Source organism: Cornus florida, unplaced genomic scaffold (genome assembly GCF_030987335.1).
Source record: "Cornus florida cultivar Cherokee Brave unplaced genomic scaffold, ASM3098733v1 CherokeeBrave_3.0.0_Hap2_Chr07, whole genome shotgun sequence".
Classification (NCBI taxonomy): Eukaryota; Viridiplantae; Streptophyta; class Magnoliopsida; order Cornales; family Cornaceae; genus Cornus; species Cornus florida.
This window is the reverse complement of record NW_026775577.1, coordinates 9,592,049-9,610,277: the sequence shown is the minus strand read 5'-3', so window position 1 is coordinate 9,610,277 and position 18,229 is coordinate 9,592,049. Positions and strand designations below refer to the sequence as shown.

The 18,229-nt window shown below is 32.3% G+C and overlaps 1 protein-coding gene across 1 annotated transcript; it reads left to right on the top strand.

Moving 5' to 3' along the window:
• On the top strand, positions 1-5,405 carry LOC132316221 (sugar transport protein 12-like). Its single transcript, XM_059814726.1, has 6 exons — positions 1-142; positions 270-577; positions 1,343-1,555; positions 2,683-3,077; positions 4,848-4,905; positions 5,214-5,405. Exons 1-6 carry the CDS (start codon positions 1-3, stop codon positions 5,403-5,405), a joined length of 1,308 nt encoding a protein of 435 aa, XP_059670709.1.
• The last annotated feature ends 12,824 nt before the right edge of the window (positions 5,406-18,229 follow it).

Sequence of the window (18,229 nt, the reverse complement as noted above, 5' to 3'; positions counted from 1 at the left end):
ATGGGCTATAATACTAAGGGTGATGATAATAATAAGGTTGATAATACTAATTATCCTCGAAAAATCACCAGATATGTGGTGGCAGCTTGGCTTTTTGGTGCGGCTAGTGGACTTATGTATGGATACGAGATCGGAATATCCGGTAATTAATCATGCTGATTTATTTTTTTCTTTGTCAATTTATATATATGTATCCATATACGATTATGTGCTGTATATGTGTATAAACATATATGTATGTGTGTGTGGCTGTTTTGGATGAATAATAGGTGGTGTGACTTGCATGGGTCCCTTTTTGAGTAAATTTTTCCCCGAGGTTGATCAATCAGGGAACCTGCGGTATTGCAAATTCGACAGTAATATATTGACTTTCTTCACCTCGTGCTTTTACATGGCCGTGCTTGTGGCATTCTTCTCGACTTTGTGGCTCGTCAAAAAATGTGGTCGCAGAAATTGTATGATTTTGAGTGGCTTAATCTTTTTTATTGGCGCCATGCTTAATGCTTTTGCGGGTAAATTATGGATACTTATTGTGGGACGTATTTTATTGGGGATCGGAGCTGGTTTTGGTGTTCAGGTATTTCATGTTGAATAAATTATCTTTTTTGTTAGAATAAAAAATATTTATGTAATATATATAAATAAATAAATACTAGAGAAGAAAATGAAGAAAGTAAAATAAATTAAAGATTATAGTACAAAAGAAGGTGGAGTGCATTAATTTTATTTTATTTATTTATTTTTCTAAAAGTGCAAGTATTACCTCCTTTTATAGGATTAATGTCTATTAGTCTGGAATTGGATATTCTATAAATTAGAAAATTATTTTTGAGTACATATAAGCAAATGAATAATGATAAATAGTCTGATGTATCCAATTGATTTATGTGAGTAAGGAATAATGTCATCACGAAGTCATCAAATATGATGATATCATCATAGACTCGGTCTTGACTCGTGTTTGGAAGCTATCCTATCTTGTATGTACATGCATAATTTTGCTCGTGTTTCGTTTGTAATTCTGAAATCAATTCTTAGAAACAAAAAACTGTTTTTAGAGAAGTATAAAAATAGTTCTTTGAAAATATACTGATTTTAGAAAATAGTTTTAATCCAATAAAATTTTTGTACAGTTTTATAATTTTCAATTTTTTAGAAACAGTGACAAATCAAGCAAACTCTAATTTATTTGACCTAATATACATGTTATGCATATAGCATGCGAGAATCTTTATTTTATTTTATTTTATTTTTCTACATATACATATTGTAATTATTTTCTTCAATGTTTGATATATTTTTAAAATTAATATTGATGAATGCAATAATATTATTCATGCAGTCGCTACCACTATATGTCTCCGGTACGGCTGCATGTTTTTACAATCTCAGCATGATGGTTGGCATATTGATAGCCAATTTCATTAACTTCACCACCTCAGAGATGAAGGATGGCTGGCGTTACAGCTTGGTTGGTGGTGGAATCATCGCTTTCTTTATCATCATCTCGGCATATTTCAATTCCGACTCCAGATTCTCTGATAGAGAGAGGCAAGTATAAGGAGGCCAAACAAAAGCTCAAAAACATTCGTGGCGTTGTCGACGACATTGAGGCCGGGTACGACCACTTGGTGGACACTATCCGAGCATCACAGAAAGTAAAACACCCTTGGCGTAACATCCGAAAGAGGAAATACAGACCTCAACTAATTTTGTCCATTCACTACAAGAAAAGTGTGTTTTTACGACTAGCATTTACGGGGCTTATTTAATTGAATGTGCTTTTATTAAATATAAACAAATATGTTATTTACAGGGTCTTCACGATCATTGAATAAAAGTCTTTACATTATTTACAAGGAGAGAATCTTCCCGTAGAAAAGTTTTTTACGGTTTGCAGCATCTATTAACGAGAGGCTAGTTACATTGTAAATTAATTATTAACGAGAGGCTAAGTACACAGTAAATTAATTATTAACGAGAGGCTTCTTAAATCGTAAATTAATTATTGACAAGATCAGTTAGTCTTTGTGAATTAGTTATTAACGAGATGCCTGGTGTCTCGTACTTTACTATTTTACGAGCTCTACTAGTCCTCGTAAAAAGCTAAGAGCATTTACAAGGGCATAATAGACGACGAAGGGATTTGCGTTTTCACGAGGTGTTTGGGCACTCGTAAAAGACCTTTTTTCTTATAGTGATTTTCATCCCATTAATCCAACAACTCACTGGTATTAACGGTGTCATGCTATATGCTCCTGTACTCTTCAAAACCCTAGGTTTACCAAATGATGCTTCGCTCTTCTCAGCAGTCATTGCCGGCGGTGCCAATGTTGTAGGCTTGTAGCAACCATTGTTGCTCTTTTTGCAATTCATAAGTGGTTTAGGAGGAAAATGTTTTTGCTTGGTGGTATCCCAATGTTCATACTTCAGGTACTTTAATTTTGAAAAATGTTTTATATAAGTTCTTATTTATAAAAGTGAAACAATTATGGTCGATTGAAATTGTTTGACCTAATTAACAAGCCTGAATAACACTTACCTTTATATAATATATCAAACATGTTTTTTTTATTAACAACATGTGCTCGATCAGATCTAACAATTAATTAATTAATGCATTTTTTTCTTATATTAATTTAAATGAAACACATAATTGATTTAATTTGTTTATGCATGCAGATTGCAGTGGCATTTCTTAGTGGAAAAATAGAAATTGGAGTGTCGGGTGTAATGAAAGATTTGTCCAAATGGTATGCCATTCTGGTAGTGTTGTGCATCTGCTCTGCTGTTGCTTGTTACGCTTGGTCATGGGGACCATTAGGATGGGTGGTGGCAAGCGAAATATTTCCACTGGACATATGTTCAGCTGCGCAGAGTATTACAATGGCTGTCGGCATGCTCGTCTATATCTTCTTTGCACAATTCTTCCTCAAGATGCTTTGTGGTATGAAGTACTGGTTGTTCGTCTTTTTCGCGTGTTTTGTGGCCATAATGTCGGTTTACGTGGCCCTTTTTTTGCCGGAGACGAAGAACATACCTAGAGAAGAGATGTCACAAGTGTGGGAAGAACACTGGTATTGGAAAAGATATGTCCCTGATCAACAACCCTCAAACGGGGAGGGCAAGACACGAAGAAAAAAATGGAGTACTTAATTAGACTAGCTAATTTCTTTTTCTAGCCACTACTAGTGTTAGGTTTTGGATTCTAATGCCATGCTACGTACCTACTTTTACATGTTAGAATAGCCTAGTACTTGTACAATTTTATGAATTTGGATAACTTTCCGAATTTTTATTTTATTTTATGAATTTGGATATATATATATATATATATATATATATATATATATTAAATGGAATTTTTTTGTTGGATCTGATTTAATTACTTTCTCCTCTTTATAATAAATGGATTGATGATATAATATTCATTTCCAGTTTGGGAATTATGGAATGGGTTTAATTTTATGGCCTTAATTAATTGTGGTCTTAGTGATATATGCATGTATATATGTGTGAATTCTACAGAGTGTGCATATACTGATATATATATATATATATATATATATACATGTATGTTCTTGAAAAGAAAAATCACTTGCAGGGCCCAAGTAATTATTCTGTAATTCCTTTTACCAGCACTATAATTGATATCAGATACTGATTTAAAAAATATAAAAACAATAAATTAGTTTTGAAGTTTGTACTAAGAAATCGGAAATTTTTAACAGTTTTGATTGTATATTTTTTAAGAAAATATCATCAAACTACAAGGCTTTTGGTGGTAACAGATTCTAAATCTCTCCCTTAAAAGGCTCTTGGTACATATTTATTTAATTTTAATAGTTTATTGATCTTATTAACATGCATTGGAAAGGCCACAATGTATATGTATTAGATTCTAGATTTCCCCATTCATGTATGAGATTCTACATGTTTTAATTGTAAATTGCTGATAATGTTATGCCTAGATATTCTATTTGTTGGCTATAAATAATTGAGTGTTAGTTCCATTTTCTTTCGGAGTGGCAAGAGTTTGTAGTCCTAGTTTTCCTCTTTCTCTTAATGGTGGTTTAATATTTAGATCTAATTGTGTTTTATTGTTATAGAAGGTTAAATTTTGATTAGTATGTTTTGCAATAATTCATAATTCGAACATACTCTCAGATGAATTAAATCTCTAAAGTTAAAAAAAATTATTTTTAATTTACTGTAAATGAAAAAACCAGGGCCTGTCCTGGAGGAAAAGGACAAATCAGTTCATTAGGACCTCCAAATTATGATTCAAATATTTTAGTAAGTATATGTAATCATAATTTTCATAATTAGAAGACAATACACATTTATATATCAAGTAAATTTATGACAATAAATAACGTTAAAATAAAAATCATGCCAATAAACATAAGTAATTATAATATATATATATATAACACAACAATTTGTAACACTTCTTGTGGACTTTGGAATTCGATTCTCTGCATCTACTAACACAACAATTTGTAACACTTCTTGTCGACTTTGGAGTTCGATTCTCTGTATCTACTAATCTAATTTCTAACACTTCTTGTCTTAAAAAAAATAAAAATAAAATAATTTATATGGCAACAATAATTTATTTATATCCCCTCCCATCAAAGAACGAAAAGAATTAAAAAAAAAGAAAGAATTTTGTATATTTAAATTGAAAAACTTATTATATTATTTTTGGGTTCATGTGAATGATAGGCTCCGTTAAGCCTGCTTTTAACTCAATGCAATCAACTGTCACATTTTCCAAAATAATCTTGAAGATTTCCTTAAACATGACATAATTTCTTATATTAATGAGATATAATTATTTTTAGGGTTCCAATTCTTAAGAAAAGCTTTATCAAGAAGAACAAAAAGGCAATTAGGTATTGGGTATTATAAAAAGGCTAGCTTATTGTTTTTCAAATGCTTGGATTGCATATAGAGTATTACTGACTATTTCAATTATAGTTGCATTTGTTGTGAGAAGCTTTTCAAAGTTAGAGGAAAAATTGTACAATAAAGAACACAAAGCTACAGGAGCTATTACAATAACAAAAGGGCAAAGTCAGAAGCCATTGCCACCAATGAAATAATGAAACAGAAATCAACTTGTAAACCTTGAGTACATGAACTCAAAAAGCAGGAATTAGCAGAGACCTAATCAGTAACCATAAACTATAAATGGACCATATGCAAAGCATCCACCTTTAGCTGATAGCTGGGCTGCAATAACAAAAAGAACTGGCAACGTGCCAATTAGCTTAGTTGGAGCACAACACAAATTAAATGGTCATGCTGTCAAAGGGAAACAGCACAGCCTTGTTGAAAAAGCTGTTGGAGCTGCTCCATTGTTTCAACTCTCCTTAAGTTTTCACTCCTTCTTACTTTGATTGAGGCAAGTCTTGCCTTAACACAATTTCTGATTGTTCTGATGAGGATGTGAGGAGGGGATGACTTGTTTCTAAATGCTCTTGAGTTCCTTTCCAGCCAAATGAAATAAATTGCCACTGACAATAGCAGCTTATGAATTGTAAAGTCACCATGCTTCCAGAACTTTGAGCACCAATCAATCAATTCAGACCAGCAACTTGGTAGAATATAGAAACCTGCAACATTTTGAATGAAGTTTCAAATAGCATAGGTGTAGCTGCATTTAAAAAAGAGGTGATCCAACGACTCCCAATTAGCTAAATACAAAAAGCAGGCATTTGTTCTATGCTTATTTCTCATGGGTTTTGAGTCCAGTGTGCAGATTCTATTCTTAATGGCCATCCAAACTATATGACCATGCTTTGGGATATGATGCTTAAACCAAACAATATGGTGCCATGCAAACAAGAATGAAGGTGGAGTGAAGTATTTTATGGTGAGTTTGTGAGAGTAGCCTTGCTGAGCATTAGGTAACCATTGAATCAGGTCTGATGTTGGTGAAGGTGTGAGTGTGCTGTTGAGCTGAGAAATGAATGATTAAGACTGGAAGAATGGATTTTGCTGAAAAGAGGGAGGGATCATCCACTGAAAATTAGAAATTAGGCTATCAACTTTAACTTGGCAGTCCAGTTGAAGAATTTCCATTTCAGTGAGATTGAGTTGAGATGATATAGGTCCATTAGGAAGCCAATAATCAATCCACAAACTTGTATTCAGACCTGAGCCAATCTTGTGCCTGATTAAACCCCTTACCATGTCCCTTAGCTTTAAGAGTCTTCTCCAGAATCCAGAGCTTAATGCTGAAGCTTTGACAGTCCAAAAACTTCTATTCTTGATGAGGTACCTGTGAATCCAAGCAACCCACAAGGAGTCTTTCCTAGCACACAACTTCCAAATGTGTTTGAGGCTTGAGAGCCTGTTTGTTAACTCTAAACAAGGAAAACCCAACCCACCATTAACTTTTGGTCTACAAATAGCAGTCCAAACAACCTTTGCACCCCCTTTTTCAGCTCAATTCCAGACCAGTAGAAGTTTCTAATTACTTGGTTGATTTGATCAATCACTTTTTTGTGGCAGTATGAAAGCTTGTGTCCAGTAGGCTTGAATGGAGTAGAGTATGGATCTAATTAGCACTGCTTTACCAGCATAAGATAAGAATGTTGAAGTCCACATTGTAATTCTCTTTGTGATTCTATTCACCAAGGTTTGACAATCAGTTGCATTGATAGCTGAAGAGGATAAGGGCAAACCAAGGTAAGTAATTGATAGACTTTAACCTCAAATTTTATCTACGAACACTTTAATTGATAATTTTGCAGCTTATTATATTGCAAGACGATCAAATTCATTTTGATATGAAATTGAATTTTGATTTTTGTGACTAAGTTGTGTTGAATACTTTTTTTTTTTTTTTTTATGTAAACTGAACCGTGCTCTTTATAAAGCTCAAATATCGAGTTTTGTTTTATATGTTTTCAACATTAATATATTTTGTGTTTATGGTCTCATTTTAATGAAAATTTTGCATTCTAATAAAATTTTTGGCATGTGCGAAACTTTATGTATAAAGGGTCTTATATTTGAAAGTTCACTTAAAATCTCTCAAAATTTTGGGAGTCTCAGGCCGGCCCTAGTGAAAATCCAAACTTTACCGACCATATGGAAGGGGTGCTTTGCACGGTGTTCTGGAGATTAGTCGCAACAAACAATTCCTTAGATCATGCCCGCAGGTAAAAGCCTGAGCTTAATCGACTCATGTTGCGCTAGTCGTAGCAAAATCTTGGATACCCTGGTTCAGGAAGAGAAAGAGAGAGAGAGAAAAAAAAATAAAAAATAAATAAAATGAAGATATGAGGAAGGCAGTATATTTACATAAACTATTCTTACAGCTCATATCAAGGTTTTTGTGACGTTTCCATTCAACTTCGATACTATGATAATAATAAGTTTAGCCATTTGATATTTTCACTCCATATCGTTAATGTTACAAATTCTTCTTAATATTTTATAAGGTAAATAACTTCTAACAATTATTATTATTATTATTTAATACAAAGCCTTTTTTTTTTTTTTTTTTTTCTAAATCCCTCTTTGAATGTTTGTTTGTCTTGATGGAGTTTAATTTAAGGTGAAAATAGTTGAGAAATGTCTTCAATTCCTAAGATTACTTTGCTAATAAGGAATTTTTGTTAATGATATGACAAGAATCTTAAAAATATTGGATTTATGTAACTCACAGTTTTATTTTATTTTATTTTATTATTATTATTTTATTTTGTTGTAGTAGCAATATATGACAATGAACTTTTCAAATATATATATATATATATTAGGAAAAGACACGTGCTATGCATTTGGTGAATGCTTTATAATTTATAGAGTTTTTGTTTTCATATATATATTTTTTAATTGTTGATTCGAAGCTTGTAACACAATAAACCTTACAAAAAATTGCAACTCTTTTTATATTAATTAATAATTTTTTTTATACTAATAAATAAATACTGAAATATTTTGAAGTTGATAAAATAGATAATTTGGGGGTAGAGTATTATAGAAATTATTTTATTTTCTGTAAAAATATTCATAATAAATAGAGAAATGCAGTTTATATGTGATAGAATCCTCTTTTTATATTGCGATGCACGTGGTGAATGTTTTGTAACTTATAAAATTTTTGTTTTCATAAATATTTTTTTCATTGTTGATATGAGGCTTCTAACAATAAACCTTACAAAAAATTGTAATTTTTTGTAACTCTTTTTATATTGTAATTTTTTGTAACTATTTTTATATTAATTAAAAAATATTTTTTTATATTAATAAATAAATAGTGAAATATTTTGAAATTGGTAGTAGAGTTTGAGTGTTGTAGAATAATAATTTTTTTTTAGGTTTTTCTAGTAATATTGAAATATTTATATTTTATATTTTTTTATTATTTAACAAAAAATATTTATTTTAATATTGAAATTTTGACCTTTTATTAGAAAAACCCATAATAAAAAGTAATTTGTGGTAAAGTTTCAAGAAAAATTATTGCATTTTTTATATCAATTAAAAAATATTTTTTGTATTAATAATTATTGTCTAATTAGATTTTTTTTTAATTAAAAAACTCATAATAAATAAATAAATAGGTAATTTATGTTAGAGTTTAATAGAAACTCTTTTAAAAACTCTTTTGATATTATTTAATAAATATTTTTTATATTAATAATTCTTGTCTAATTAGATTTCCTTTTACTAAAAAACTCATAATAAATAGATAATTTTTGTTATTAGAGTTTTATAGAAACTTTTTTAAAACCTCTTTTTATATCAATCAATAAATAATTTTTTATACTAAATAATATTTACCGAATTAGATTCCTTTTATTGAAAAACTAATAATAAATAGATAATAGGTAATTTGTGTTAGAGTTTTATAAAAACTTTTTAAATATATCTTTATCTAATGTGATAGAGGTTTATTGAAAATAAAATAGGTAATTCTTGATAAAATTTATATAAATTATTTATTTTCTTTAAATATATATATCTTTGTCTAATTATTTTTTCTTTTATTAAAAAATTCATAATAAAAGGTAATTTGTGTTAGAATTTTAGAAAAATTATTTACTTTTATATCAGTTATTAAATATTTTTTATATTAGTAATTCTTGTGTAGTTATATTTTCTTTTATTAAAAACCTCATAATAAATAGATAAATAGGTAATTTGTGTTACAGTTTTATATAACTTATTTAATTTTTTTTTTTAAATATATCTTTGTCTAATTAGATTTCTTTTTATTAAAAAATTCATAATAAATAGATAAATACAGATTATATATGATAGAGTTTTAAAGAAAATTAAATAGAAAATTTGTAGTCGAGTTTTATAGAAATTAATTCATTTTCTGTAAAAATATTCATAATAAATAGATAAATACAGGTTATATGTGATAAAGTTTTATTAAAAAAAACTCAGAATAAATAGATAAATAAGTAAATTGTGTTAGAGTTTCATAGAAACTCTTTTAAAACCTCTTTTTTATATCAATTAATAAATAATTTTTTATATTAATAGTATTTGTCTAATTAGAATCTTTTTATTAAAAAACTCATAATAAATAGATTAATAGGTAATTTGTGTTAAAGTTTTATAGAAACTCTTTAAATATATATTTGTTGTGATAGAGATTTATTGAAAATAATATAGGTAATTTGTGATTGTGTTTTATAGAAATTATTTTATTTTCTTTAAATATATCTTTGTCTAATTAGATTTCATTTTATTAAGAAACGCTAATTTGTGGTAAAGTTTTAGAAATATTATTTTATTTTATTTTATATATCAATTAATAAATATTTTTTATATTAATATTTCTTGTCTAATTAGATTTTCTTTTTATAAAAAAATTCGTAATAATAAATAGATAAATAGAATTTTATTAGGTAGATTTTAGAATTTTATAAAGTATTTTTTTTAATCGAAACTCTTTTCATATCAATTAATAAATATTTTTTTATATAAATAAATAAATAATAAAACACTGAAACTCATTACACGTTTAATAAAAATATAGATAAAAACTATTTTTATATCAATTAATAAATATTTTTATATAAATAAATAAATACTGAAAAACTATTTTTATATCAATTAATAAATATTGTTATATAAATAAATAAATACTGAAACTCTTTAGCAGAGTTTCTGTATTTTACAAATTCTCAATTTATGTATCCCTTCCTCCTTCTTCCATGCCTTTATTTATAGGTTTCTTGGATTAATAGAATGATAACATGTGTCATCTCTTGATAATGACATAATCATAACTGGGCCGGGCCGGTTATATTGTGATAATTATACATATATTTTTTTTTTTGGGTTTTATAGAAGTTATTTTTATAAAAACTATATTTATATTAATTAATTAATAAATAAATACTGAAATACTGAAACTCTTTACACATTTAAAAATTATATATATATATATATATGACAATGAACTTGGGAGTAATTTGAAGACTCATGATCGAAAATGATATTGAGAATATAAATGGGAGAATTGCAACCTCATAAGAGAGTTGATCTAAGGAATTGTTTAAAAAGGATTATAATAATGTTTTTCTTCCTTCTAATTTCATTTCTCTTTATACATAATAATTATAATAATGTTTTTATACAGCTCTGTTGAAATCTTACTTATCTTTTCCAAAGAAAATTACTACAATGTGCATGTACAGCAGGGCATATAAATCATACACTTCCTGTTAGAAAATAGCACTTTGTCACAACTCTGTTGAAATAATGGATCCTAATCAGATAAATTATCTTTCAACCATATTTGATATATAGCTTCTATCTGATAGAGGTGCTTCTATATATTTTGGGTCAATGGGTTCAAAAATACATTCTAATATAATATATTTTTGAACATCCTAATTAGTTATTATTATTTTATTTTTTTGGTTATTTACGTCTATACAGTGTTAAGACAGTGGATTATATTGAAAAAGATACCAGTCATCTTATTTTTTAATAAAATAAGAAAAGAAATAAGATTTATAAAAATATGACAACTCACGAAAAAAAAAAAAAAAAAAGGATAGTTACCCAAAAATAAATACAAACAAGTTAGTTGAATAAAATAGGAAAGACAAATAAAAATGGAGGAGAAAATAATATATTTTGGCCTATTTTGTGCGAAAAGTTTTGGGGGGAAAAATAGGTGGAAACCAAATTTTGTTATTCTTTTTTTTTTTTTCTTTCATCCAAACTCCAAAATAGTTTAAAAAAATTTCTCTTTTCTTTCTGTTCTAATTGATTCCACCAAATCAAACAAAATTAAAAGCCAAAGTAATCTCTCTCCCTCTCTCTCTCTCATTAAGTAATTAGGTTCCTATAATTATTATTTTATTTAAAAAAATTTATCTTTAAATTTGTTTTCTGTCTCTCAACAAAATTCTTGTGTCTGCCATTGGCTGCCGCCTTGCACAGTACTACACGACCACATCCACTGTTACTATCACTACCACTACCACCGTCATTTTCAGCACCGCCACCATCACTTCCTCCACCACTTTCACATCTCTTTTTAAGAATAATATTGTCTAAAAAAAAAATAAAAGCTATAAAATATATTTAAGAAATGCATTTGACAAACTTTTTTTTTTTTTTTTTTTAATATTAATGTCTGAACAATTTTTTAATATTAGAAAATTAACCACCACAAATCAGTTGTGTATAAACAAAGGTATATATCCTCCTTACATACATAAAACATCAATACACCATATTAATTTTTCAGACTCGTCATTTCTATATATATTATCACTTTTTATCTTGTTTACATTTAAGTGGGTTTTGTTTGGTTAAAAGGATATATTTCTTTAAATTGACATTTTTCTCACAAACTTCATGTTTGGACATCACATTCTTTATATATATATATATATATATATATATATATATATATTAAATTCAATGGTATAAAGAGCCCCAAAAAGGAACATATAAGGCTTTGGGCCAACCAACTTATATAGAAGCCATATAAGAGGACAAGAAAAGTAAATGTGTGTTCAACAGAAACAACAGAATTACAATTCCGGTATCAGACCACCTTTGAGGATTTTGATCCGGCGGCATGGGAGGACCATCATATTCTTATATTAAATAAATTTAAATGTTTAGTTTTCTCTAATATCTCAAATTATAAATCTTACATCTTTATAACCCACATAAAAATATCTCAGATCTTACTAATTCTAATATCTCAAATTAATGCGATTCGATGTAATGCTAAAACCCGTAACATCATATCATGTTCATAGACACTCATGCAATATAAATGGATCATAATAATCAGTATGTAACAAAAGGACTACAATTTATCACATTAATATGATACTTGCTTTCCTGCGTATTAATATGTATAAAAATATTTCATTATTTAGACTACAGATTTGACCGAATCAATTTTAATATGGCTTCAAACATATTTTATAAATCCTCTTATCCTCCCAATTGTGCATTGAAAGTAGACCTTAAAAAAGCTTTTGACAATTTGCACTGGCAGTTCATAATTGATACACTGAAACTAATGGGCTTTCCTGATTGCATTGTCCTCTGGATAACTCAATGTATCACCACACCTTCCTATTCCATTTCTCTAAATGGGGCACTCTTTGGGTTCTTTAAGGGAAAAAGAGGGATTCGACAAGGGGACCCCCTTTCCCCACTGTTGTTTATCATTGCTATGGAGGTCCTCTCACTCTCCTTGTCTAACTCAATTAGCAGCAACCGAGACTTTAAGTATCATTGGAGATGTAGCAAACTGGCTCTTTCCCATCTATCATTTGCGGATGATTTGTTATTATACTCACATGGGAGCCTTTCCTCAGTCCAAACTTTTTATCAAGCCCTCAATAACTTCCTCACAATTTCTGGTTTAAGCATTAATTGATAATCAGGTGAAAGCAGATATACTTGCCTTATTGCAGTTTGGAACTGGCACTCTTCCTGTAACCTACCTAGGTTTGCCACTCTCATCCAAGGCCCTTAGTGTAGCTGACTGTACTACACTTGTTGTTAGAATCACTGCAAGGCTGAAGAGGTGGTCTGCTAGATTCCTCTCCTTTGCAGGGAGGTAGTCCTTATTAAGTCCATCCTTTGCTCAATGCAATCCTATTGGGCTCAGACTTTTGTGTTGCCTAAAAAGGTTATTGATGAAGTTAATCAAATTTTGATGAGATTCTTATGGTCAGGCCCTGAACTAAAGAATTCTTGTGCTAAAGTGGCATGGGATGTGGTTTGCAGACCCAAAATTAATGGAGGTTTGGGTTTTCCTAATCTTGAAATGGCCAACATCACTCTGCTAATTTGAAACATATCTGGAAGTTGTTTGCCAGAAGGAAGGATAGTTTATGGGTTGCTTGGGCATATAGATACTTGATTAAAGCTAGGAGCTTTTGGGCTGTGAATCCAACAGCTTTAAGTTCAGGGTTCTGGAGAAGATTACTAAAGTTAAGGGGCATGGCAAGAGGATTGTTGAAACATAAGGTGGGAAAATGCACAGACACAATGATGTGGATGGACTTTTGGCTACCAAATGGACCTTTAATTCAACAACTCAACCTGAATGTTAGGGAAATTCTTCAACTGGACATGAGAGTCAAAGTTGATAGCCTAATTTCCTTGAACCATTGGGTTGTTCCACCCTCAGTAGCACACATCCCATTCTTCCGATCGCAAAACTTTCATTCCCAGCTTTATGATCTGCCAACCCCTTCAAATGAACCTGATACAATTATTTGGTTACCCTCACCAAACTTAAACTTTTCCCTTGCTCACACAATTAAGTACTTGCTCCGACCCACATTCGTCTTTCCTTGGCATCATATTGTTTGGTTCAAACACCATATTCCCAAGCAAAGTTTTATTGCTTGGTTGGCAACAAAAGGTAGACTTAACACACTGGATAGGAAGTCTATAAAGCACAAACACCACATCAATGCATGTTATCTTTGTTTGTCCAACAGTGAGTCTATGCATCACTTATTCTTCAAGTGTGAATTCTCAAAGAAAATCTGGACTTTTGTTCAACACACAGCTGCATTCTACATTCAGCCAGCAAGTTGGAGGGGCTTAATTTCGTGGTGTTCTGATAACTGGAGCTCAAAGGGATTCCTTGTCCACAAGTTACTTCTCTCAGCTGCTGTTTATTTTCTTTGGATGGAGAGAAACAATAGAGCTTTTAGGAATTCCTCTTCATCCCCATCCACAGTCATTAATCAGATCAGGAATTGTACTAGAGGGAGACTTGCTTCAATCATACTGAAAAGTTCAACTGATTTGAGGAGAATGAATAAACTTGAGGACCTATAGAAGCTCTTCAATGATGGCTGCTACTTAGCAAATGCTCACTCTCTGGCTTTCTACTGAGAGTTGGTGTTCATTATGGTTGTAACTAGAAAAAAGTAGTGCATGTAACTGGAAAGTTGTGGATTTGTTTATAGTTTTCTTTTGGCTTGCTGATATATCTGGAAAGTAGTGCTTTTGCTTTGTTTCTGCTTAGGCAGTCTGTGTTTGTCCTATTTGGACCTCCCTGTAAATTCTTTCCTTCTTCTAATACAAGCTTACCTTTTAACTAAAAAAAAAAAAAAAAAAAAAAAAAAAAAAAAAAAAGTTATGTATTAAAAATAAATTAACAAAAAAGTGTTAAAAGTTTCGTGTTCTTTTCTGGCTTGGATTATTCTAATGAGATATTATTGTCCTCATACTTGGGAGTGGGTGTTGGTTCCCTGCCAATCAAGCACTTGGGGGTTCCACTTATTTCCACAGGTCTAAAGGTAGTTGACTGCAATATTCTGATTGATAAAATCACTGCTCGAGTAAACCATTGGGAAACAAAAAGCCTTTCCGATGCAGGTAGATTGGTGCTCATTAAGTCAGTACTTGTTTCTACACAAATGTACTGGTCCAACATGTTCATCCTCCCCAAGAAAGTGATTGATGATATCAACACACTTTTGAGAAGGTTCCTATGGTTTGGACCTGACCTTAAAAAGACTGGCTCCAGAGTTACATGGGGTGCAGTGTGCAAGCCCAAGGAGGAGGGAGGGCTGGGGATTCCTAACTTGGAATTGGTCAACAGGGGCTGCCATCATGAGGCATATTTGGGAACTTATTACTAGCTAGCAACAACCAAAGAACATGGGTGCTATGGTGCAGAATATACCTTTTAAAGGATAACAACTTCTGGACAAAGAGCATACCCCAAGTGTGCTCTTGGAGCTGGAGAAAGATGCTTCAACTTCGACCCTTAGCTAGAGAGATGATACAACACAAGGTGAACAATGGAGAGAACACATACTTCTGGACTGACAATTGGCTCAATGGAGGTCCCCTTACAGACATCTTCAATGAGAGCACCATTCAAGCTCTAGAATCTTCACTCAACACGAAGGTAAGCTCCTACATCCACTCACCAAATTGGTCATTCCCTCACCAACTAATTACTACTATCCCAGAGCTCACAATGCTACAGCCCCCATTATTATCTATACCCGATAAGATTGCTTGGAGGGTGAGCACACACTGTATGCACTTGCCCCAGGCCATTCAGCAGTTCACTGGTCCAAATTAGTTTGGGATTCAATTGCCATTCCAAGGCAGAATTTGATCTTATGGATTGTAATACAAAATCGGTTGCCCACATTGGATAGCAAGATCATGTCTAAAATGGAACCTAAAACATGTCATCTTTGCTCATCCAAACCCGAATCCCATTCCCATCTTTTATTTGATTGTGATTTCATATCCCCAATATGGAGACTCATTCAGGATAGATGCAGATGCTATATAAGGAGTGATAACTGGTCCCAATTCATATTTGGGCAAGTCAACATTGGGTTAATAGAAGCCCTAGAATTTTGTTCTGTAAGGTAGCACTTGCAGTATTAATGGTCTACAGCATATGGCCAAAAAGGTACAACAGGCTTTATAGGAGCATTCCCTCGTCACAAGCTTCAGTCCTCAGAGTAGTAGTAAGCTTCATTGCCGGATCCCTCAAAGCCTCCAAAAAATCTGAAATCTCAGCACTTGCAGAAGAATGGAGCCTTGTTTCAGTCCGACCAAGACCACCCCCTCGGCCTCCAGACTAAGGTTTCGAAGGGGATCATCATAATAGCGGATTGCCCTCAGTAGCACAGACCGGATTGTGGAAGTCATTGCTGACGGAAAGAGTAGTGCTATTGCGAGCGCGCGCTAGCAATAGCACTCACGCGCACCCCCTTTTTAGCCGTAGGATGTGTTTTCTTGAGATTTGGGAACACTGCAGAAACTCCGTTTCTCTCTCTTCTCACGCCGTTTAATCCAACTTCTCCTACGTCACTTTAGTTAATTTTTTATTATTTTTTTCTGGGCGGGTCTTCTTCTCTCTCCTCGCGCTCTCTTTCTGTACGTTCCGCGAAACTGTCGTACAAGCCGCTGGCCCTCTCATCACCATACTTGGCTAGCTCATCTTCTCCTTCATCTGGTCCAGGTTTTAAAGAACCGTTCTCGCTTGAAGGTCCTTTGCTTTATACTTTTGTTAATTTGTCGATATTTGCACACACTTTCTCTCTCCAAACTTTCACATACACTCTATCTACATATATACACTAGCATATAGTATCAGTTTCTTTCTCATGTTTTTTCAGGTGGAAAACTCAGACAAGCGTGCCTTTGAAAATATCAATTCTAGATTCAAACTCAATCCAAAGTTGAAGACGCACAACAAGAAGATCAAAAAAAATATCCATGCCCATGTAAACACAACATCCAATGTTGAATTTTACAGCCCCTTTAATTTATTCTCTCACATCACATAAATTTCAATAATGAAGGGAGAAATTTGGTGAGATGGTGCACGTGGATTTGGGTTACTCCAATCGGTGCGGGGGTTGGCAGTGGCAGCGCAGTGTGAGTATTGCAAAAAGCTTGAAGGAGGAAGAGAGCAGAGGGCCGCCGGTCATCTGAAGAGGAGTTCAAGAGGTCTTTAGAGAGTTGAGTCAGTAGGTGCCAATTAACTTTACCCTTTTTTTTTAGAGAGACCCAGAAGAGAAGAGGAGAAATAAAGAATGAGAGAAATAAAGAGTGAGAGTCATTTGCAGAGACGAAGAGAGAGCAGTGTGTTTGTTGAAAGACATATGAAGGAGAGAGAAGGTCCTTTGTGCTCCTCTCTCTTAAGTTACATACCGCCATTCTAAAAGTTAATTGGCTTACCGATTCAATTCCTGGCCAATAAATCCTTGTTCGCCGGTAAAGTTAATTGGCTCCTTTGCTCTTCTCTCTCAAGCTGCTGGTTCAAATCCGGCCCACAGTTGCAACCACGCCATCGTGGACCTCTCTGCAATTCCTCGCCGGTAAGCTTCTTGCTCTTCGGGGTTGCCCGGCACTCGAGTTTCAGATTTTGCACTCCAGTTCTCAGCTTGTGCCGATACCTCTGTCGTTCCCCGTTCCGTCCCTTTCACAAAGATCTTCTCTTACTGATGAAAATTGGGTCTGATATGAACGGTGTGACTGGAGAATCTGGAGAGAGAAAAAGGAAGAGGGAGAGAAAAAAATGTTTTTGGGTCTGCAAATAGAACGAAGGGGAAGAATAGAAAATTTGGATGTATAGGGGTTGTCTTCCACTACCTGGACCAGATGAAAGAGAAGATGAGCTAGCCGAGTATGGTGGACGTAGAGAGAGAGAGCGTGAGGAGAGAGAAGAAGACCCAGCTAAGAAAAAAATAATAAAGAATTAATTAAAGTGACGTAGGAGAAAGTTGGGTTTAACGCTGTGAGAAGAGAGAGAAACGGACTTTCTTTAGTGTTCCCGAATCTGAAGAAAACACATCCTATGGTTAAAAAGGGGGTGCGCGTGAGTGCTACTGCGAGCGCGCGCCCGCAGTAGCACTACTCTGACGGAAATTGCAGTTACAATGGCTTTCTTGCTTGTCATCACGATGATGCTTTGAACAGTAGTTTGAATTCAAAGTTATTTAACCATAACTGATATGGTTTGGGCTTGGTTTTGTGTTGGGCCTATTGGGTTGGGTTGTATCTTTTTTGGCTGCCTGGTTGTTGGGCAGCTGGGTCATTGGCCCTTTAATTTCATATACATATTTATACAATTATTTAACCGTTCGAAAAAAAATAATAATAATAATATGTAATTTATATCTATAACTAAATTAAAAGGGCGTGTCACTAAATTATTGGACCACAAAACTAAAATCAACCAATTCGCTTTATGTTAAAAATATTTTGT